This window comes from Sphaeramia orbicularis, chromosome 9, assembly GCF_902148855.1.
Source record: "Sphaeramia orbicularis chromosome 9, fSphaOr1.1, whole genome shotgun sequence".
In the NCBI taxonomy this organism is placed as follows: Eukaryota; Metazoa; Chordata; class Actinopteri; order Kurtiformes; family Apogonidae; genus Sphaeramia; species Sphaeramia orbicularis.
Genome location: NC_043965.1, coordinates 19,896,439 through 19,921,133, shown reverse-complemented (window position 1 = coordinate 19,921,133; position 24,695 = coordinate 19,896,439). Strand labels below are relative to the sequence as shown.

The following is a 24,695-nucleotide window of genomic DNA, read 5'->3' as shown; positions in this document are numbered from 1 at the left end:
CAAAACAGCATCAGTGACGATAAAAGTCAAGAAAAGTCAAAATATGATGAAAAAGGTGGAAAGGGTTAAGAAGAAAACATAAGGGTAAATAAAGTAGAAAAGGATGAACCACACAACAGATGCACATGTCGTGCATGAGGGTGTCTGTGTGTTTGTGTGTGCAAGTGCCAACTAGCAGATGGTGTCTAATCTATGGAGGGCACCCCCCCCTGCGGAGGCACAGCAGGAGCTAAGGACCCTAAGTGGTGCTCATACTCATCAACCACCATTTGGACTTCCTTCAGTGAAAAGGACAACACACAAGCACATCCTGAAGTCATGCATCTGAATGTGGAGACACGGATCCACACTTACGCGACTATCTTCAGTGTGATTGTAACGAACCGCGATTTTCAGGGATTTGCACGTAATTATAAAGTATATATTTTTTCTCACTTGCTGCTCAATTATCACCTTGTGATATGTTGCACTTTTTTTTATATATTTTTACGATTTATCCCTGATCACAGTGTTAGTGAATAAGGGAAGTTATAACTCTGAATATGTACTGTTTGTAAATTACGATCACTAATTCACAGATAACATAGGAAATATAATTAATTTTATTGAGAAATCATCCTATATTTTTTCCCTTTGGGATATGTGAAGAAATATGGACAAATACTCTGTAAAAAAAAATCTGATTATGAATATAATATTTCATAAACAAACCAAATTCCATCCACGTTTGTGTCACTGAAGTTAAAGCAAAAAACAGAGATGGCTCAAACTTTCCAAAAGAGTAGAAAAGTAAGAAAAGAAAAGTGTGTTTTCTGTTATTTCAGTGAACTGACCCTTTAAATTTAAGGTTAATTTTCCTTCCCACTTAGTTAATTCCAGAGGTCATTTTACTGAAGTAAATTGCTGAAAAACATTTTTATTATAAAATGGCTGTCACGTCAAATCTGTCACAAAATTAGGTCTTTTCATGACAAATTACAGAGACTGAACAGGTGAGGGTATGTGAAATGCACTGGAAGCCAAATCTGTGACTTCTTGTTTTGGCACCATATCACTGTCCTTGTCTAACAACAATACATTTGCAATATGCTGTAAATTAAAAAAAAAAAAAAAAAACTTTGGTTAAATACTGAAAAAAAAAAAAAAAAAAAAAGCGGAATTAACCTGAATTACTGATGCAAGCCCAGATACTACATGAGCAAACGTTTGCCCAAAACACACACAGACACACACACAATAATGTCTATGTAGCAGTGCATGGTGTCTGTCTGGCATCGCCCCCAGTGCTGATGCTGCTGTGACAGCTGTCTGAATCAGCAACATCCAACATTGACTGACTGGCTGAGGAAGGTACAGCCAAGCAGGAGCCGAGAGCGAAGGTGCACGGTTGTGAATGCATGTAAATGTGGGGTCTTTGTCTTATGTTTTTACAAGTGTACGGCTGTTAAAGCTGTGGACGTGTGGAGATAATGCGCAATGTGTGTGTGTGTGTGTGCGCGAATGAGAAAACGAATGCAAAAAAAGGAGAAAATTAGAGAAGAAATAAGGAACCATGTGGGATGAATTAGGCGTTTCTGTTTAAAAATGGAGGTTTTGAAAGCCTGTTGAAAACCTTGGCTTGAACAAAGAGGAACTGTTAGTCACACCGTCCCCCCTTGGGTTGTCCCATCCTGTGACAAGCACTGAATCAGAGGCCATTTACTCAGCAATAGACAGAAATAATAGCGTCTCCAATCAGCAGCTATTCTAATGGGTCTAAATTACTCAGCAGTACTCAATTCTGAAGTTATTTTTTCTAGAGCTGAATGTCTAACGGGATTCTATTGTGTCCTTTGTCATGAATATCCAGAGGACTTTGTATAAATTGCATTAGTACACTGAAGGATCTGGGAATTTCTATGCTTTGATGAGCTACATTGTGTTCAAAAGGTGGGTGTGTTTCATTGTGTGTACTGTAAATAGATATGGGTGTATAGCTATGTGGCTTTATACATATTTGCTTAACTTAATGTAATACCGTCTGTTCAAGTGCTATCTTTTAACCGCTCGATTCATACAGCAAAAACAACACGCACACACACTTTTGTAATACGGACTAAAGGTGACTCGATGAACAAAAAGGTGAATGAGGTCCTTGTCGCTTCAAGGGGTCCATTCCTCACATATATGGGTCATTCCTCCTCTCATGTCCCATTTTTTTTTTTTTTCCCTTTACTGCCTTTCCAGTTCTACCTTTTTAAAATTCAGTCCATATAGCCGACCACTTTACACTATTAAACCCTCCCTCACCCCGCCCCCACAGCAGCTCCCAGTGTCTGATCTGGAGACACAGGTCATTTGTCATCAGAGAGGGGAGCTCGAGGAAACAGCAAGCCCAGCATGGGATCTCCACACTGGGTCTGACAGCTCTCAATGCTTCTCTACAGAATTGCTGAATATAGTCAAGTAGTCAGACAGCAGTCACAGAGAAACGGAGACAAAGATGAAGAACTCGTGTCGGCGTTTGCGACTGTGCGTCACTTCATGTAGCTGACTGATTTGCTGCGTGTTTTTTTGGCTTATTTGTGTTTTCGCTCAGGACAAAGCTCGATTAGGGACAAGGAGAAGGTTAAAAGCAGAATGGAATGCAGAAAACATGTGCATATATAGTATAACCTGCACCCTGCATTCACCTACACAATATAACTGCCAGGGTTAAGGGGTTATAATGTTGAACGTCCTACTCCTTTGTGTGCATTCGCTTTCACTGACCCCATAAGAACCAATATGACTCTCATTACTTCCACATACACAACACAACACAACACACCCACGTACACACATTCAGACTCTCATTACAAGCCGTCCCAAGGAAGAGGAGGAGGCAAACAGGAGAAAAGGGGCAGTGTAAATGCATTCTCAATCTCTTAACTTTCTCACCTTTCTGCATTACATCTTCTCTGGGATGAGAGGGAGGTAGCGAGGAGGAAGGGGAGCGACTTAAAGTGAATAAAATAACATGAGGACAGCGGGGGCGGGAGAATAGATGGACCAGAAGAAAGACACACACACAAACAAAGCACTACATGGTAGGTAAAGAAAACAGGTAAAAAAAAAAAAGGCTAAAACGAACAAGAGGACGCTGGATTAAGAATAGCCGACCCCCCGCTGTGACACTGTTAGGGTGTACGCTTGTATTTTATCCCAGTGTACATGCAGATACTGTATTGATTTGGGTGGTGAGGGGGTAGACGGTGGCAGAGGGGTATTAAATAAAAGAAAAGGGGGGAAAGAAAGAATGAGAAAAATCAATTTTATCTGCTTTAATGGCAGACGGCCCTCTAAAAAAAAAAAAAAAAACAGGAAAGAAAGGCAACAGAAGGGGGGGAGGAGAAAAAGGGAAGAAATAAAATAGAGTGTGTTGGTCAGCAAGCCAAGCCGGTTCATTTGAGCCAGGCTTTTTATGGTATATCTACTTTCTCTGCAACCTTCCTTCAGTCCACACTCCTTGGCTTTTGTCGCTGGATGCACTGGTCAGCAAATTCTGCCTCTTTGTCTGCAGAACCTTCACCTTTCTTTCTGTTGTCAATAACTGTATTGCTACCAAGGGTGGGTGGAAAGGCACCGAGCCACACTTGGATGCACAAACACACTCACGCAGAAATAGACACACAACAACGACACACACTAATAGACAAAAATGCAGACAAGCGCACAAAACGTTAAAACACAGCTCGCATAAGGCCCACACCAATCAGGTTGCAGTAAAAAAAATCTGTTTTTCCGTGTCACCAAATTTGCAAAGTGTGTCCCTGTGAATTCTCGTCAACAAGCCGTTTGCGAAATGCGTGCGAGTTCAAACCATTGCGTGCCAGGAATCATCTGAGGAAATCTTTTTAGCGGGACAGCAAAAGCCAGACGGCGGCCACTTATCTACCGGCCGCCACCACCACCACCCCCACACACGCCCCCTTCACCCCACCCTCCACCCAAACCCCATCAACGACACAGGACCAGGCAAGCGTGAGAGGACGGCCGGCGATAGACACGAAATGTGGCACGAAATGTAGAAATGGAGCCCCTCGAGCACACATAGAGCGAAGCATACAGACGTCTCAGCCTTCCAGCCAAGCCTACAGTGTGGTTAACTCATGGCATGCCATTCACGACCAGAAGCAGCTGTTCTTAAGAAAGACGCTAGAACTGGATGTGAAAAAAAAAAAAAAAAAAAAAATCAAGAGGAACGATTTCACTTTCACACAAAATTTTCTAAATAACTAAATAACACAGTACATCTCTTGCCTGCATGATTATAAATAATCTGTGTAATCTTTTTTCATGCTAATAATAAAGTTAGTATTTATATCACTACCATGACTTTGCCCTTTTTCAAAGCAAGTTTTCACTGATTTTAAAATGTAATTTTTTTAATTAGTTCATCATACTATATTCTCCTTCCAGATGGCTAATATAATAACCGGAAAATTACATCTTTATGTCTGCGGGTGGGTTTGGATAACCTTTAAATTTGCAGTACATGGGTGATCTCTTGCTACTCTGAAACACATCCCCCTGACCTTCCAATTAGAGCTCACTACCCAACGGCGGCAACACAGTAAATCTGCTCAGGCTGCAGGTTTAGACACCAGTATAAAACAGCCTGCTATAAAATCATTACTAGGCTGTAAAACACTAGAAAAATTCACTATTAAAAGACCGGCAGAGACACAGAGAAAACAAAGCCAGAAGCAGAGAAATTATTCGGTCCAAATACTTGGAAGTAAAACATTTGCACAACAGAAACAGTGACAGTTATAATATAAGCAGATCAGCGAGTACCGACATGACGTTTTCCTGTATGGGTTTCAAGGACGCAGAGAATGGTGAAATCGCCAACAATGTTAAGATACAACGGCGTCATGATTTAACGCTAAGTGTGTTTATACAAATACTCATATAAGACGTGCAAATAATACCAGATCAATCATAAATTAGTTTATCTTTTCTCACACATGACAGTAAGCCCAGCGAACAAATCAGCATATGGCAGCGTTGAGCTTTGCTGTGACATTTAATTAAGTGAGTGTTTATGTAGAAAATTCACATAAATAACACATGTTCAGACAAATGTATCAAAAAGACAGCAGCTCACCCTCCACTAGGCATGTGGGTATTTAAAGTAAATGCCAACCGTAGCCATTAGCTGAGGCACTTCCTGATGAGACTCGTCTTGATAGTGTACTAATTAGGTCTGCAGAGTTGTGAAGGGGCTAATCACAGTGTACAAAACTATACAGAAAACTATATTTCTTTTCAAATATCTGATGTATGCAAACATAAAACAATATAGTGTGATTGCAGTTGAATGTAAATATGTAAAAGCGCACCATTAGTGAAGTAATTAATGCTGGGGAGTGATGATAATACATCTAACTACTCTACTGCCTAATTAGTGACACCATAATACACCATTATATCATATTAATGACATTACATTAGTAGTGACAGGGGGCTGGTGTTGGGATGAGGATGAGGGGATGAGGGGATGGGGGTGGGGGTTGTGTCAGATAGAGCATGTAAAAGGTCACGGAGAAATAATTTATCAGACGCAGTCCAAACTGATCGGAGACAGAAATGTTGGACTCAAATGAAAAGTGAAGCTGTAGTGCTTTGTAAGCCCAGTCTTGATGCAGATCTTAGTCAGTCCCAGGCCACCGTGGGAGGAGGATTCCCTCAATTAACTTCACAGTGACACTGAAAGGGGTCTAATCCATACCTGCTAGCGACAGTAGCATTCCAACACAGGCAAACTGAGTCAAGCTGTAAATAAATAAGCACGAGTTCGACGTATATTGGTCTATTCACGTCTTATGTTGTTTCCCTGATACCACAAAAGCAATGTTGTTTTCTTAATATCTAAGTTTTCATTATTGAACTTTCTTTTAATTTAAATTCTTTTTTCATCTGGGATATCTTAAAAAAAGAAATCTTCACGTATAAAAATGAATGACTGCGACAAGAAGCACAGCAATTTTTAATAACTTAGAGGCCAGTCTCTTAAGACTTTAAACACTACAAAAGATTAAAAAAAATATCTAATCTGAACCACTATTGTAAAAGCTGTTAAATGCGGCATGCAGCTTGTAGGAAGGAAACAATACAACAAATCAATGGTAAGCTTGTAGTGTATGGCATTTTGTTCTGGAAAGAAGTGTTTAAAGTCAAAATAACAGCGTAAGCCTGAGAATAACAGACGTTCTATCACTTATCGATCCACATTTATTACTTTTAAATGTGGGTAATTGGGTAGAGTTTGGTGCAATCTCTGTCTGCATCTTTATAGAATGGCTCCAGTAGGTGTATGGACCTTAAGTGCACTCGTAAATTGGTTTTATGAGTTTCTGAGACATATTGCTGTTAATGTTTCCACTCGACGGCTTTATGGTCACAGTATAGTGACTCCAGTGAAAGATGCTTTCTAATATATTACAAGAGTGATGTTGATAAAAGAAATATAGAACTTGAATGGTGGAGTTTAATTTCAATTATATCGTTATATTTGGTAATACAAGTTAATATGGATTATGGAGGATAAAAGAATTACAAATATCCTCTTGTAACTGGTATGGATCATGGATTTAGAGCTGAAATTCAACACAGTTTCTTGTCTTGTGATTGGAATACACACGTTTAATCAAAATCACCAGTATAGAATATTGTTCTCAGCCTGATATTATGGTGTTTTTGCGTAAGTGTGTGGATAAGCATCAGTCCACACCGTGTACAACCCTCTGTATTATTCTCCAGATGTTCTCTTTCACAGCTCTGTAAAAGGCTGGTGGCATTCAGCCGCCTTTCTATCCGCCTTCCATCATCTCCATTCCCCCTGCTCACACCATCCGATCCCTCCATCAAAGCAGGCCACTTTGCCAAACATGATCCCTGCCTGTTGTGTGTTGGTTTGGTTTCGAGAAGCGGATTAAACAGTTCCCACCAACTCTCTGATGTGGACCTTATCTCAGGTTTCTCTTGACACTGGCGGTGCTGTGGTGTTATTAGAAGCTAAAAGGCTTTGTTATGGAACACAAAAGGCAGAGCTAGGCAGCAGTTAGTAACGCTTTGTTAAGGGTCAGAGAGGTGTTAAATAGACTACACCTGGGGCTGTGTTAACACCTTCACCTGAAACATTCATACTTCAATGGCAGGGTGTTCCATTGAGTGGGTGATCTGGTAAAAAAAAAAAAAAAAACTGGGCGGGACTTGCAAAGAGTTTGTACCAAGAGATATCAAACGGCATGAAGAAATAAACAGTTTTAAAATATATTCCAAAAAGAACCAAAGATGAGGTTACAGATCAGTATTACTTTCCCATTCCAAAACAATGGGGTATTATCGTCTAGAAACATTCTCACTCTAATTCTCCATTGATAGCCTCCCTTTACTGTTGTTGGAGCACAGCCAATCACTGCTCTTCTCTGGAGGTTGCTGTTTATTGATTGTATCACATGGTTGTAATGTGAAGTCGGTGCTCCCCTTACCTTCCTGAAGTAGTGGAAAAACTTGGCGGATTAAACCCCGACAAATGCTAAACCTGAAGTTTACAGCACGGATAACAAAACAGGTCTATAGCAGCTATGAATATTTCAAGCAAAAATGTCCCAAAATGCAAAACTTAAACCTTTTTTCATTCAGCGATCAAGTTTAATTCACCTTTAAAATATATTCACCCACAGCGGAGACCCAGAGTAACTTTGGGGGGAGAAGCATACCACATTCTGGGTCGGCTCAGCGTCAGGCCTTGTTACTCTGGATCCCCATCTCGTCTCCCTCCCACCTCCTTTCATCCCCCTCTTATCCCCCTCTCCTCTCTCTCGGCAGACTAGTCTGGCTGGCCTACACACGCGATCCTCACGCTAGCTGGGCCTAAGCCCCGTAAAGGCTAACACAAGCTCTGTGTAAAAACTCCTATAGAGGCCCACCTCCAACCCTCTATCCCACTCACTACCCCACCAATCCCCTTCTCCCCTTCTTGTGCTGCCTGACTACACTTTCGCTTCGCATTACTTCTGCTATTCTAACTTTTCCACTTCTGAGCACTATCAATTATGCACTAGAATAACAGTGGGGCCAGGCTTGGCAGCAGGACATAAAGGCCGATTATGAGTGTGAATAATTCAGCCATCTTCGTGCCATGTTCCTCTTAACAGTGATACAGGCAGGAAGGCTTTGCCGCTAATGTACAACAGCAGACGCAATCAGACCTGGCCTTAATGTGAGGACAGCTCTCTACGTCCCAGGGAAAGGAGAAGATGGAGAGCTGAGGACATAAAAGTGTGGCTGTACTGCATTATTAAAGCGGCTGTGAACCTGATGTCACTCACAGATTGACAAGTCTGACACCGTCACGTACCTGGCAACTGACACCCCTCAATCCGTCAATCTGTTAACAAGAGAGCCCAGCACATCCAGGACCAGCTTTCAAATAATCTGACTGATCTAAGTGTATTTGAACAAGTTGTGAAAAACAAAAGTCGTCAACAAAAATCAGGACCAAATAAAAACCAGAGGAATTTTCCACAGACTGGCCGTCATGAATATTTTGAATTAAGGATATAAAAACTAGACAAGACAACCTTCCGTCACCTTCATGCTGACAACATGTCTATTTTGACTTCATTTCTCATGAATAGCGTGCAAGATTTGCGAGTACTACTTCTTAGAGATCACAAACAGTGATGAATATTTCATCACTTCACCCAAAGCCAAGCAGGCGGTCTTGATCCAACACAAGAAATACAATGCACCTCTTTTCCCACTGGCTAATAACCAACTTGTTTCTCTTGTTTCCCATGAAAAAATAATTTTACTGAAATATTTGCAAATTATCAAGTATTTTTCAAGAAAAGTATAAGATACATTTCCTCCATTTTGTTTTGGTTGAAAATGAATCGTAAAAGTTTTTTTGCAATTTTAATCAAAGTTTTTTTTTTTTTTCCAATTGTAAAATGCTCTGAGGGACATAGTAAAATATACAGTACATATTAACTCCTATGCAACTATCTGTCTCGACTTCTTACCTTATAAATATTGAAGGTATTTCAATCTCAAAACAGCCAAATGCTCTCCCGGTTACAGAATAAATGAGCCCCCGCAATCCCACTTATTTATGCTTCCGTTTGCCATACAGAGTCTAATCCTGGCTGGAATGTCTCTGGCCACGGAGTCCAACGGCCCCAAGGAACTCAACAGCAGGTGAAACTGAACTCTCTGAGGACTTGTCCTGCCACACAGCTACTCCAGTAGTTTCACCATATACTTGAACATGAGCCCCTGTTAAACAGGAGCCTAAAATGTGCAAGAAAACTATATTTGCAGCATCCATGTTTATGTTTTAATAGAGGTATGACCAGACAATTAAGACAATCAAACATGTTTTTGATGTTCTTTTGGAAAAAATATATTTCATTAAGTGTTTTCATCTTATCTGACCCCTGACACCACCACCTGGTAAAGTATGGAAAGATTCTAAACAGATTATTTAATAAGAAGGTTATCCAGTATCCGCTAAAACTATTCAACTCTTGAAACTTTGAAAATTGATGCAAGATCACAAACTTCAGACACTGTTTCCAGCTTTTCCACATCATTTTCTTTTTAAGCTGCACACATAGTGTTGCTGTCTGTCTTGAGTTTGCGTTCTGGATTTTATACAAACAGGGACAGAGTTATTCCAGTGCATGTTTGGGAATTTAAAAAAAAAAAAAGACCAATGTAAAAACAGGACGGAAAGGAAAAACTACCCAAATCAATGTCTGACAAGTGCCACAGCCACAACTCTGAGCCTAATGCCGACAGTGGACACGCCGGGTCACCTCAGCGGGACCCCGACAGCCAAAGACAAGGCCAGTACAGTTAGTGATCTCATAATCCCAGACACAGGAAAGAGGAGGGGAGGAGGGCAGGAGTGAGGAAAAGAAGACAATATGCCATGAAGAGCAAAAGAGCGGGAGGCGACTGACTGGCCTATATATTTGCTGGGATACATAGAGGGATAAAGAGTAGGGGGCATGATCTGGGGAGGGGGATTAGGACAAAGAGGGGAGTTACTGAGGAAAAAATGCAAATGTTAAGATGCACAGTAGCTTTTGAACCTGTTGAAGAGACCCAGAGCTGAACCGCCACCCCATTTTTATCTCCACCTTACCATTTACAAAACAAGGTGATAAATGTCTCTTGAGAAAATCCTACATTAGTGATGTTTTGGCCTTCAAAGCTCAACAGCAGGATTATGGACATTAAAAAACTTTTGTGAGCATGACCATCCGGAGGTAAAACACACACTTCTAAGAATGTAGCCATGGGCAGCACTCATCACCTCTGTTTATCCGAGGGGCTTAGGCCACTTTGGGGACTCCCCTTAAGTCTCACTTATCTCATTAGACCCTTAAAACTGATTAATATGAATGCCAGCAGAGGCCGGCTCAAGGCATTCTTAAGAAAGGAGGGAAGGAGGAAAAGAGAAGAGAAAGATAGGAGGGGGGGGATAGAGGAAGGGGTTTTTTGTGTCTCCGGACAATGAGCTGATGGCTTTTTAAGCCTCTCAGTGGCTCTGGGTTAATACCCAAGACTGCAGTCATGGGATAGGCCGCAGTTCAAAGGCTGCTGCACTCCAAGGCCCGCTGCTCGCTGATTTAGAGGAAGAAAATAAACAAGCTGAATAAATACATCTCCTGCAACTTGAACCTCGCTAAAGAAATAATGAACTGCTCTTCCAAACCAGAGTGATGTATGTGTGTGTGTATGTATGTGTGTCTGCGTCTGCTTGTCAGTCTATGTTCTTTAGGGTGTCATATTTGGTTATGTGGGATAATGTTTGGAGTAAGCCGGACCAGTCAAAGCTGGGCTCAGATGAGAGGAAAGGGTGAAGATGGGATTTATCACACATTCTGGGGATCAATCGGTTTCCCTTCAGGGTGAAAAATACACTCTGTACAGTTTCACACAGGAATACAACCACTGCACATAAACAAAGACTGGCTACACACACACACACACACACACACACACAATGCAACTTCACAAAATGGGAGAAGTATCAAGCAGTTCTCAGAGGAGCAGGCTCAGAGAATTGGGTCAAGAATAGTGCTATGCTCTGCTATAGTAAAAGGTGTGTGTTTTTTGCTGCTTCATTAAAGCAGACTTGGAAAGCAGAGGTCAGCTCAGGATAACCACAGATTCACACATTTTAGCAGGCGACTACATGCATATGCACATGTAAAAGATGTCAGTAAACGTGCAGACCTGCCCACATGTAAACCCACAAAGACCCAACACGCTGATCTCAACATCAAACACAGCTCAGATCCAATAGAGGATGTCAGTTTCACTTCTGTGGAGATATCAGATCTTGAATCATTTCTGAAATTGTTAAATATGTGTTTGATTCCAGAGCTCAGATCACACAGGCATCTGTTGCCTAATAAAAGACTTGGAGCCAGGAGAGTAGATCAGAAAAGATGTTTTTCAGGCCTAAGTAGTTGTTGAAGTTCAGTTTATGAGTCTTTTTTTAAACAGTGTGATACATGTATAAATAAATCATTAATTTTTTTTTAAAAGCCCACTTAGCCTTATTAGATGCACAACTTTCAAGCTGAACCAAAAAAATGCTAAAATATTATATTTAAAGCAATATACAGGGTGGGGAAGCAAAATTTACAATATTTTGAGGCAGGGATTGAAAGACAGTGTAGGACCAGTTAGTTTATTGAAAGTCATGAGAATTTATTTGCCACAAGAAAACTGACATAATAGAAAATGTTTTTATTCTGTGTCCTCCTTCTTTCTCAATAACTGACCTCACACGCTTCCTGAAACTTGTGCAAGTGTTCCTCAAATATTCGGGTGACAACTTCTCCCATTCTTCTTTAATAGTATCTTCCAGACTTTCTCGTAATAGTTTTGCTCATAGTCATTCTCTTCTTTACATTATAAACAGTCTTTATGGACACTCCAACTATTTTTGAAATCTCCTTTGGTGTGACGAGTGCATTCAGCAAATCACACACTCTTTGACGTTTGCTTTCCTGATTACTCATATGGGCAAAAGTTTCTGAAAAGGTATGGATAATAGTGTTAGGTATGATTATGACATCAATATATGTTTGGTTTCAAAACAATTGATGTAGTGCCTGCTGAGAAAAAACAACTAAATGTTCATTGTAAATTTTGCTTCCCCACCCTGTATTTGTTGATATAATTATCCACATTGCAATAATAGAGTTTTATTTGCAAAATGTTAACACTTTTGAGGTACATTCAGCCATTTGGAATTAAAAATCCATATAAATAACTGACAGTATTAAATAAACCCTGAATGTGCCACATGTATTTTAATAATACGATGCACTTTCAAGGACACAATGAGCAATGTGTCACAGTTGTTAAGACCAAGATGCAACTTAGGACCACATCACCAGCCCCCAAGTAAACACTGCCCTGTGTGTGAGAGTCTTTAGTGTCAGAGGAAACAAAGCAGGGGTCTAAACCTGAGCAGGCTTAATCCTGTCTCTGTAGAAAATAGCCCCAGTGTCACTAAAGCCGCACCGCAAAGACGACACCTCCTCTGGGTAAGGACCCACAGTTTGTCCCCTGGAGAACCACCACCAACCCACCAACCACGGTTACCACCAGGGAGACAGACTGACAGCAAACCGCATGCATCTTTAAACCCTGGCAAGGACAGACAAGGAGGCGCGGGGGCTGATGAGCTGGATGGTGGAGGGAAGCAGATGAGGGAGGATGGATAAGGCTGGTTTGAAAGGAGGGAAAGTGCCACCTCTTCTTTTCCACACACTGTGTCACCCCTGACTACTACAGGCCTCTCCTCTCATGTCTGGCACTTGCATTATACTACTCCTCTCCTCCCTTTTTCTGTCCAAAAGTATACTACAACTTCAGCTGTGCGCTCTCCCTTTTCCTTCACCATTCACGCCATCCTCCCCTCACTCCTCTCCTTCGCCTTCTCTTTTTTTCTCCCACCGATTGAAGCGCATGCATTACTTTCAGCCCTGGCTATGTAGAGTGGACAGAGAGAGCAGAACAATGGCCGCCTTTCAGCCTCACGGACCAGCACTGGGGGGGGGGGGCACTGGCTGCTAGTATTTTTCTCTACTGTCAATTCAAACAGGCTAATGTGGCTAGCTTATTATTGGCACGTCTGGCCACAACGGTAGAATGAACAAAGTGAAAGCAACACAGTTTGACTGTTTGTTTATTTAGACTTATGTTCAGTGGAAAATTGTCGCAGCAGAGGGTGCTTAACCAGGAGGTGTTCATATTATAAACAGGTCAATGCATCACTTGTGTAATTTATCCAAACTAGTGCAAGTTTGCGTGGTTGTACAAACACAAGCACAGAAACAGCAGATGAAAAACACAAATGCTATGTATGACATCAGAGGATAATACTGGAATAGAGGTTAGTAGGTGATAACACAACGCATCAAAAATGACGTCAAAAATGTTTATTAGAGGATATAAAATTTTGGAAACGAAGACAATTCCAACAGGGGAGCAGACCACACAATTGTACAGTCGGCCTGTGTGTTTCTCATTCCGTCTGTGAAGACGAATTACCACATGAGTCATTTACAACTGCCTACAACTCGTCAATTAGGTCTTTATTCACAAGCTGGAGATGTGTTCTCTTCTGGGATCTATTCTCCACACTGCTGCCCAGCTAGAAAAACATCCAGTCACTCCCCCGCAGCCCCCCCAAGTTAAATAAGGAAAACGGCAGCGTAAGGTCCGAAGCCAGCCTACCATGAAAGGAATTATCTGTGGAAAATGTGTCTGGCAAAAACCAAATAGCCTCAATCGTTCCTGTCACATTTTCCAGCTGAATAGTGAATAGTGACAGAGAGAGAAAAAAAAAAATTTAAAACCCATCAGTCGTTTTGGCCTCCACATGCTGGTGTAGTTCCTGTAAATAATGTGACTTTGACAGTAAATGAGTTTAATGAAGTCAGATCAACCAAAAACAGAAAAGCTGAGTTAAATCAAGCAAAATGCTTGCAGTTTGGTCCTAAAAAGTACACTTGAAATTCTGTAGGCCGAGAGCAGAGGGCACAGAAGGGTATCAGAGTTCTCTCAGTAGCGCCCCTTTCTGGTCAGGGGTGATAGATCAGCCATGCGTTACTACAGTAACAGCTGCTTCAAAGCCTCCATCTTACAGAGGAGAGAAAAGGAGCTGAAGAAGGATATGGTAGCGCCATTTTCAGCCATGACCCACACTGCCTGGAAAAACCAAACCCATACCACACGATAACAAGATTTTACAGAATGCTGTTTCAGGCCTTGTTAGACCTGTAGAAATTCTGTACTACTGTTAATCACTTCCCCCAGAGTCTTAAAATGAAACAACTTTTCTACGGTGGAAGTTTTTTTTTTCTTCTTTTTTTTTTTCCTACATTCATATTAACTGAGATCTACAAATACACTCAGGTGTTCGCGGTAAAAATACAACTTGGACTGGATCTGCTCCCATAGAAGCTCTGGGGTGGCACAAAGTAACTTTAGAAAAAATAAAGAAACAGCTGAGGGAAAAAGATACTTCCCATAACTTTGACATTTTGAGTGAAACTGAGACAGTGAGAGCAGGGAAAGAGGAAAAAAAAAATTAGTCTCTAAATAAACAAACATAAGTATCTAGACTAGCAACCGAAATGCAAAAAAGGAAAACATTTTTATTGTTGTCATGGTGGAATAGAAGTCTTGCATAAAGCCACGCACATGTGGACGTTGCATAAGCTGGTTAATACTTTATTGTTTCCAAGTAAAGCTATATGGAACGTTCCTCTGAAAGCCACGGGTGGAATAACGGCTAAAAGAAAGATCGCTTCGCTGATAGCAGTGTTTCAGCACTCCATCTGACCTTGGAGTGATTACTCTGAAAACAAAAACCTGGACATTAAAATCTTCCCGAGGCAGGGGACGGAAACATGTGCAACTCAAATGAAGCTGCCATTCAATATCATCCATTTCTATCAGAATAAAAAGATATCCAATACGCTCCATGGTGGATAACATGTAAATGAACTGTGGGATTTCTAAAGCAGTTGGAACCCTTTTAATACTATTAACCTTGGTCCAATGAAATAAGAATAATCTAATCATGAATAAACAGGCTTTTAGTGTTGTACTTTGGTAAATAAATGGCTGGAATAAAGGTCTAGAAGAACAGATTGGAAGGAGAAAATAGTTTTTAAAGGAATTTAATCTTTATGTGCATATGTATTAACATTAACATTTTTTACTAGACTTGTTACAGAACTGGTATTTACTTTAATAATACATATGTATATATAAATACATTGGGAAATAACATGATTTTGTTCATTTAAAGCTAACTATACATATAAATATTTTTAAAAATGAAATATTCCGCTTTAGTGTGTGTAGACTGCCTTTACAGTAGTGGTTAGAACTACAGCCGGACCACCAGGCACCCCGGCAACAGGGCTGCTTCTGTCCACCACCCTGCACCTCCGCAAGGGTCACGGCCAAGAGTCCTCCCCCTCTCCCATCGTACGCTGAAGAACAGCTGCTCTGCCAAGCACATTGACTAAGCACTGACTACTGCCTGCTGGGCTCATTTTCTAGTTAATAGAAAAAAATCCAATTTAAATGGAAAGTGCATTTACAGGTCTAGTGAGAAAACACAGAGTGCCATTTAATCCTAATAAAAATACTACTCGGTTTCATCCCGTAAACACCATTATTACAGTTTGCTGCTTTTCCGTCAGGTCCTTGGTTTGTGTGTTTTTTTTCTATATCCTCTGTCTTGCGGTCTCTCTTTGTGTGCCCCCCCTCCAACAGACTCATCTCGGTCCTTGCAGCTTGGTTGGTGCTACCGCCTGCCAATGCCACAGGCGTAAAAGAATGACAGAGCAAGAGGTCATTAACAAGAACTAATCAGCCCTTAGACAGAGATGGACGGAGAGAACGAGCCAGAGCCGTGGAGAGAGTAAAACACGGCTCTGAGCGAGTGAGTAGAAAATGATAAGGAGGACTGAAAGAGCTGTCATGGGGTCAAAAACTACCTACTAAGGCAATAAAAAGCAATGGAAACTTGAGTTTTTTAGCCAACGCTTTGGAGTATCTTAAATATGTATACATAAAATGAAGTTTTGCATTAGTTAAAAAAAAAGTGTGATGTGTATAGACTAAGTTTACACCCATAGAAAACATGCATGTGTGTTACTTTTACATACAAACACAAGCATCAACTATAAAATAACATGCAAAAAAACAAAAAAAAAAAACTTTTCATGCACCAAAGCAACGTTGTCTCTGATAACCGAGTCGTAACTACTGCACGGATGCTTGCAATGAAAGGATAAGAACCTAAAGACTACAACATGAGGTAGCACGTATAAAAAATGCTCTCCGGGCTGTTTGTTGAGATACAAATTATGCAGCAAAATACAAATCACCTTGAGCAATTTGCATGACCACAACCGCATCAAACTGTTTATGTTAATAACACCCTGCACTTCAAGGAGAGTTTTAGTAACTAGTTTGTCATTCATGGGCCAACTTTCTGCTTCGTTATTCCTCGCCGTATGTGTATGACCTCTCTCTGCGCTCCTCTCAGAATGTGCCTGACCTCTGCGCGTCTTTCTCCACCATCAACCGTGGAGGGACTCCCGAAATATCTAATTGTATTCATTCATTTTCTGCGCCCGGCAAGGAGAGACAGAGAGGGAAAGAGGAAGGGAGGGAGGGAGTAGGGGAGAACGAGAGGCAGAGCGCCGGGAGGCAACACGGGGAGAAAGGCAGGGAGATATGGGGAAGAAGAAAGGGCAAGACGGAGAGAGGGAAGAAAGGAAGGGTCCTCTCCTCGGCATTACAGCTGAAACATCACCAGAGCCCCAGTCTGTCCCTTCATTAGAATAAAAACTCAGTAGCAAAGACTGTCGACCACAAAGCACAGGACACAATCCACCAGGAGAAATGTATTTTAAGTGTTTCCACAACTCTCCGAGGACGTTTTCCACACTTACTGCACTTCTCTTAACTGACCCTCGAAATAACTCAAGTGGTTGACGACCAATACGCCGAACGCTTAAATTACAGTACGATAAGACAATCTGAGAGAAAAATCTCAAGTCTGGTTTTTCAATTCTCAGAATGAAAACCAAATGAGTATATAAGTGGTTGTGATAAAAAAACCAAAAAAAGACAAAACGAGACAGAGAGATCCGGAAATAGAAACGGAACACAATGACCTTCGCACTAATAAAGTGGTTAGCGTATTTCTATTCTCACGCTGGAGGTTTGAGACAAAACGGTGGAATGAAGCCAACGAAAGAGCGAGGAAATCCCCTCAGCCCCTGCCCTAGTCACCAACAACTCAAAGTCCACACAAACAACTGGAGTGCTGCTGAAATTAGTCAATTAATTTAAAAAAAAACCCCACAATTATCAGTCAGTTTTTCAGATTTTAACCATTAGAAAAGCACAGATTAGAAATTCAAACACCAAAACAAAATTTTATTTCTAAAACGCAAAAAATTCTGAGATTCTTTGTTCAATATTTGTCAAACTGAGCCATAAATGCGTCTACACTTCAGTCAAAATAGTCAAATCAATGAGTTTTCTAAACCGTTTTTCTGGGAAAAGTTGCCATTTTCTTGAAATTCAAGCAACCTGAAGTGCAAAAAATGATTATTCACTTTTATTTCCTTTTTCAATGTGAAATTTAAAGGCAGTAGCACATATATTGCGGAATGAATGTGTCAAAGTTAGTAAATAAAACTGTATTTAGATACTTTTTTTTTCCTCCTATGTAGAAGATTTCATTTGTTTATGTGCATTTTAGGTGCTTAAGATGGTAAGCAGAGCGTAACTTATTGCATACAGTGATGTGAAACACCCAACTTGGGCACAATAAATTAAAAGTAAAATGAATTTTGTGACAAAACCAAGCTAAAACTAAATCTTTACTGTGATGGATTATGTAGCTAAGGCAATTTTCAAGTCTGTGGAAGCTGCAGTTTTAGATGGTACAAAATGGACGGAGAGAAATTGCTTTTTTCAAGAGGTAGTAAAATAAGCTCTGAGCTGTTCGCACACCAACAGATATAACGTCAAAGACAGAATAAAAAATGTAAAAAAAAAAAAGTGGAATCATCCTGTTTAATCACCTCATGGGATTATTAAAGGTAAAAGAGTGTCGGGTAGGTTTTACGCGATGATAAATTAACATGTGAGTTTCATCCCTTTGTGTTTGCATGGGCGTCCAAGCTGTAAATTCTTGAAGTCGCTGTACTTTCGGTGTGACTGGGAAGCCTCAGAACAAAGGCAGACACAAGCAAATTGCGTTTCAGAGCCACGCCAGCTCTCTACAGTAATGCATGAAGAAAGGGACTCAATATTTATTAACTGAGTCATCAATAAGGCAAGTTTGCTATCTCTCCTTCTTTCTGTCTCCTCTGTTATGTGTTACCTCTCTGGCTTCCTGCCTCAGCCCTGCAGGGGTGAGAGTCAAACAAACTCTATTTAGTGTAAGTAGAACAGAGTGACTGGTGTTAGCAGCATTACAGCCTCTGTGAAAACCTGTTTCCTTTCCTCAGGCAAGTCAGAGCTTCATAAACAGATGAGGCTCAGGAAGTTATCTATTCGTCTGAAAACCATAGACAGTAAACGGAACAAGATTCACACAGCTCAATAAAGCAAAAAGTTTTTATTTTCTCTCTCTGCCCGTTCTAATGTTTTAAACCCTGAACTAATAGATTTATTCAAATGTCCCTTTTTTTTTTCTAAAGCTGATTTTTTTACTTCACTGAAACTGAGACAACTTGTCAGCACATCTGGAAGATATCAAGTTAACTGAGCAGCCAGTCAAGTCAAAACTTTTTTGTTGGAAAAAAAATTGTCTCAACTAATGAAAGCATGTCTATCATTAGAACAAATCAGGATTTAACTCAAAATTGTGTTTGCTTCCATTGAAGAAAGCGGTCCATAAATAAACATCCCGGTTAAGTCGCAGTAGAGACTTGGACCACAGCAGTCATGGTCTACGGTATATCAGGCTGAGGATCTACGCACCGCGCTAGACTTACCCCGACTTCAGGAGACTGCTTACACTCAGGCCTCCGTTTGTACCCCTGACCACTAATTGCTTCAAGCAATAAATCTTGTTTTCCTGAACTTCAAACTGAATATAAATAGTTGTGCAACAAATTTAGCATGTACTATTAATGGCTTTGTGCTCACTTGGAGGCTATAAGCTGAGGATTTTTATTCAACAAATACTAAGTGCTGTTGGCAGTTGAGTGAAAGATCTTTGTAAACTTCACCAGCAGAGTTTAGACTTAATAAGCCCAAGACAAGGCTGTACAGTCTAACTCTATAATGGACTTTTATTGAGAAATGCTGTCTCCACAAACATGTACACTGTACGCTGAGGACGACGACAGGCTGTTCAGGCAGAATTCTTTCACTGCAGCTTTGGAGCCTTTCACAGAAACTCTGTATTCAACTTTGACAAACTTCTGTAGCCCATGAGGTGAACACCACATAAAACTCTCTGTTCACTACAGATTTTTTCTTAGCCTCATTAAAGCTACTTAAAACAGAAAAAAATTGTACAACATGAGTTATTATGCTTGTAAACTACTAGTGAAATGTTAATCATCCTCTACTGATAGAACATTTAATTTAAAACATTAGGTTTGGACCTGACTTATACATGTAACCATTCATACTCTTAGATCGGTGTAGAAATAATAAGAAAAAAAATGTATTTTAATAAAGTAATTGATCTTTAGAAAGAAAAAATAAAAGTAGAAGCGCTACACAAAGTTAAAAAGTTTCTAATGGACACTTTTATGGCTTCAGTAGAGTACACCCATTACTACATTTAGTGGAATGAAACCCTTTCACAGTTTTCTCCACTCAAATGACACAAGGTTGTATGTCTCCAAATCTATTGGTTTTCTGATTTTCTTTAGGTGTAATTGAGCAAAGAAATCTATCATTTGTCTTTTAAAAGCCTGGAAATCATTCAGTATTTAACTGCATTCTCTTCAGTGAAGTGTGCATCGAACCGACAGGATCACACCTTGGATCTAACACTACAGGAAAAAAAATAAATAAAAATTTATATATATATTATATATATAAATATTATATATTTATATATAATATTATATATTTATATATATATATATAAACTGCTAATTGTGGTGTTTGCTGACAGATTTCTATACTTGAAATGCTGAATGGTGGAATGTTTATTCACATGAAAACATTCAAGAGCTATTTTAAGCTTTCATATTTAATTGAAAAAAAATCCTTGGGCTCTTTTAAAGCATAAATAACATATTAACAAACTAATATAAAATGTGTTGAATATTCTACTTACAGTGTATGTGCGTTACTCAAAAGTGAGTTTGTCATTTTATAGAATGTGTCTGTCGTGGTGCCTGTGTAATATCTATAAAGCACTCCTGGACTTTCAGATGTGCTGAGCTCGCTCTATGTCCATAAATTGCATTTTGGATACTGTAGTAAATTTAGTTAAGGCGGTGTTTAATAATCACTTTAGGATTCCTAGATTTTTTGAAGGCACAGTGAAAAACCCAAATGTGTGAAACCCATCCAGGAGCAGTCTGAGCCGTCTGGCCTCTGAGTGTAGATGAAGTTAGTTTTCCAAAGGTTGTACGCAGTGTGGAGTGAATAAATGAGTGAAGCCCTTCAGCAGGTACAGGGACTTTATGGCTCTGTGTTTATGTGAACCTTTGTGCTGTTGAACTTAGTTGAAGCTCTTTAGATACTGCTGTTAATGGTCCAGGGGGGTCATGTATGTAAATACGCAGCCGGACGCAGAAACAACACCAGATAAAGGTTTTCCAGCTTTGACAGCTCTGTCACTGGGACTGAAGCTGAATATTCTACCATCAAACAGTGGATTTCCTAGTCGGGACTGATGGTACATCTACCACCACCGGATGATAGAAGGTTTGGTCCAGGCCTTATTACGCACGGGTTTAAACTACAGTTTCCTCGGAGGGTGCGCAGTTTACGAGCAGCCACGTAACGAAAATACGACAGAGTAATCTTTGACACTCCTGTTCTTATTCCCACATAAAGCCTGTACCTACTGCTACTGGCATTATGCCCTTCGCTGCGGTGAATAAACACGGATTTGGCCCCGCAAAGCCTGCGGTTCGTGCAGTTGCGGACACCGGTGTCTGCGGCTCCGCAGTCAAAGCTGCCCCGGCGCAAGGCACTTACTTGGCGTTGGTTCGGTTCCAGAAGACGGCGTAGCGGTCGGCCACCACTTTGGAGCTGGGCTCCTGGCTAAATACACACATCCACAGCACCAGGCAAACGAACAGGACCATTTCCACTTGCAGCATCACTACAGTAAAACTTCGGCACGTATTCCTCTGGAGTGGGGGTCAGTCGGTAGGAGTTGGTTCTGCTGAGGGGGGACAGGTGAGGAGGCGCATTCACATGTGGACGCACTTTATGAATGTCCAAGAAGCACCAACACCCGATGCATACGAACCAACACGGGAGACGAGTGTGTGTGACAATACAAGGGACACTTGGGATGACACTTGTTCGGATTGAAGTTATAAAACCCAACGCGTCACTGTGTTTTGTCCACGCTGCGGGTCGTACGTGGATCCGGATGAATCACAGGTTTGGGTGCATGCAGTGTCAGCTCTGACACATCCGAGGTGGGCTGATTTAAAAAAAACAAAACAAAACAAAACAAGGCTATGTCTCCCCAGCAGTAGGATCAGCACATATGAATGCGGAGGACACACAACAGGCAGGGTCTTCTGTGCCGTGGACGCTGAGTGTCTCCCCCCCCACCTTTGCGCGGAGCCACTGCACGTAGCCTTGTGTTAGAGCAAATGACAACTGCTCAACACTTCTTCTTACTCCAAACCCAGGGCGCAGGGGGAATAGTCAGTCCAAATGTGATAGAGAAATGACAGAGTCTCAAATGTGTCCAATGACGCCGAGTGGCGCACGTCAGATGTCCATGTTCTCCAGGCAACTTTTTAAAGCCATACAGTCACAGAACACGATCAGGCTCCGGTTCGCTTCCAATGTATACACACACACACACAAAAAAAAAAAAAAAAAAAAAAAAAAAAATAGAGGAGAAATAGACTGTTATCCCTGCTGAGCAATTTATTGGAGGTGTCACGGCCGAGGTGGGGAGGAGTCCTTCTCGGTGTTGGAGAGAGGACGGACAGGGTTGTGTTTTCTCATGCGCTTCTCTCCGTTGAGATGCTTGTTTCTGTCCGCATCCCAGTGCGTCTTCTTCATATATAAGCCATCGTGCGACGCGTGTGGAAGGAAAAAACCTTGCGTTGTTCCATGTGCGTGCTGTGTAGTTCCTCTTTCTTATGTTTAGGTTGCACCGCCGGGGACCCACGCACGCAGAAAAAAAAGGTGAGAGCAAAGGCAGCCAAGGCAGGCAGCTCCAGACGCCGACTGAGAGAGTGGGTTTGGTTACGGAGGAGCGGGGGATAGTCCCATTGGTTTGAAATTATTTCAATGGGCGTCACTCGAACAAAGCCATGCCCCTCCCTCCCCCCTTCAACCTCCTCCTCCTCCTCCTCCTCCTCCTCCTCCTTCAGCCTAAAACCGAGCTAATTCAATTATGGAGAGGTAAAGCTGGAAAAGGTTGGGGGGGGGGGGGTAGAGGTGCGCAGGACAGGGACCGCTTTCAGATCCTCCACTGTCAGATGTGACTGATAAGTGCGCACGGCCGATATTTAATTACATGCAAACGGACGCAGTGGACCAGAGAAGCCTGTGGACTTGAGTTACTGTCCGTCCCTCAGCTGCATCTAACTTAATGTAAATGTGTTTATTTCTAAAAACAAGCAAAACAAATATAAATTTAAAAATCAACTTGGCAGAAATAGCCAGTTCAATCAAAAAAATGAAAAAAAAAAAAAAAAAAAGCATGTCTAGATCTGATCTGCAATCAATTTCAAGGTATTTTCCAGCAGAAAGGTCAGGACAGTGCCACAGCTTTAGGAGGACCCAAAGGCGCAGGATGGTGTGACTCCTCAGCCCCCTCCTCCTCCCCTCCTTTACAGCTCCGCGTAGATGCGACAGGACAGCCTGTTGCGCAGCCCTCGGAGGGGTTCGACACGCAGCTCCAGCGCCCCGACGCCCCGCAGTGGCCGGCCGGCAGGATAACCCACTCTGCCGACCGGGGACAAATCCAAGTTCGAGTGCGCTCGGGGTGAACCGCGTCTGTCGTCGCCTTAAATCAAACGCATTCTCACAAGAAGGATTTATGAAAGTCCAGAAAATGAGCAGCAGACCTATATTCAGGTGGGAGACCGCTGATGAAAATATCTGTAACATGAATTCATAGGCTACTAATACATACAGCAGAATGTCTGTGGTGCGTAATGGAGAATTTACTGCATTTCAGTCAAATACTGTGACTTTTATGCATTTTAAAAAACCGTCGATGTGAATATTTCATGTTGATTTTATACTTTTTTTTCTCTGCGTTTGTTGCAGTAATATCTATTCATACACTTCTCAATTTATTCCCACTATTTAAGACATCAAGAATTACACATATATTTAGAATAATTTTGTTTCCACACACATTCGTCTTTTTATTCTTTTTATTCATGCACATTACACATACACATTATCTACTAAGGTTAAGAAGAGGTGAAAATATTTTATTCCACCTTTATGGGTTGCAGTGTTTAAAATAAATGTGAATGCTTTTCTAAATTGAGTGAAATGTCAGGGCTATAACTAAAGATAGATTAAATATGATGCAGAATATTGTTTTTAATTAATATAAAAAGACTTCTACCTCATTATTTTTTTAAAAAAAAGGTAGTATTTTTAATCACTAAAATGTTTCTGTGATCAAATACGTGTGTAAAAGAATATTTATAATTTACCATATTAATAATTATTTTCTGGGTTTTTTTTGTTTTGTTTTTAATAGAAGTGTGAAAATTCCTGCTGTGTGTGCAACAGGTGCTGCCAAGGATACAGAAGCAGAAAAAAAAAAGACAAGACAGAGAGAGACGGGGAGGAAAGGGTTAGAGGGCAACTAATATTTTAAGATAATCCTCTTGACCCCTTGCCTCAGATTGGTGTAAACTCAGGGCCGTTCACTTACGGCTATCACCACACACAAACACTCAGAAGGTCATACAGGCTGCTATTGCACACATTCACACATACACACTCAAACACAATCTTAGACCGGTTTTACCACATACACACACCGATGCATTTTCTCAAGCATTTTTGTCAAACACACACACACTCTGAGACACTATCAGCTACAAGGGGAGGAGGGGTGGGGAGGTCAGCCTGTAGGTCAGTGAACATGGCTGTTTTCACACCCACTTTACAGCCATGACTGCATTCCTCTCCTGCTGCGTTTGTCTCTTTCTCCCTCTCCCTCTGTTTCACACATGCACACAAACGCTCAGTCTACACAAAAAACTGCACTTGATAACAAACGTATTTGACTGACTAGTGTGCACAGCGCATACCTCCAGCTGCTTTCATTTTCTCCGGCATAGAAACAGAGCCCCCCTCCTTCCATTCCATCCCCATTCTTAACCTACTGTCACTATCATAGTGGGCTGCGTTGATTACTTCTCATACATGCTTATTTTCTGCCTCACATC

At 41.1% G+C, this 24,695-nt stretch overlaps 1 protein-coding gene across 2 annotated transcripts in view; it reads right to left on the bottom strand.

Moving 5' to 3' along the window:
- Window positions 1–22,500, bottom strand: part of efna5b (ephrin-A5b) — a 129,750-nt gene extending 107,250 nt beyond the window's left edge. The window contains exon 1 of one of the 2 annotated variants that reach the window (XM_030144002.1): window positions 21,280–22,500. In XM_030144002.1, coding sequence (XP_029999862.1) covers window positions 21,280–21,404 — 125 coding nt within the window. In that variant the 5' untranslated portion in view covers window positions 21,405–22,500. The remainder of the gene's footprint in view (window positions 1–21,279) is intronic. The other variant, XM_030144001.1, reaches the window with a different exon arrangement.
- Window positions 22,501–24,695: the final 2,195 nt, after the last annotated feature.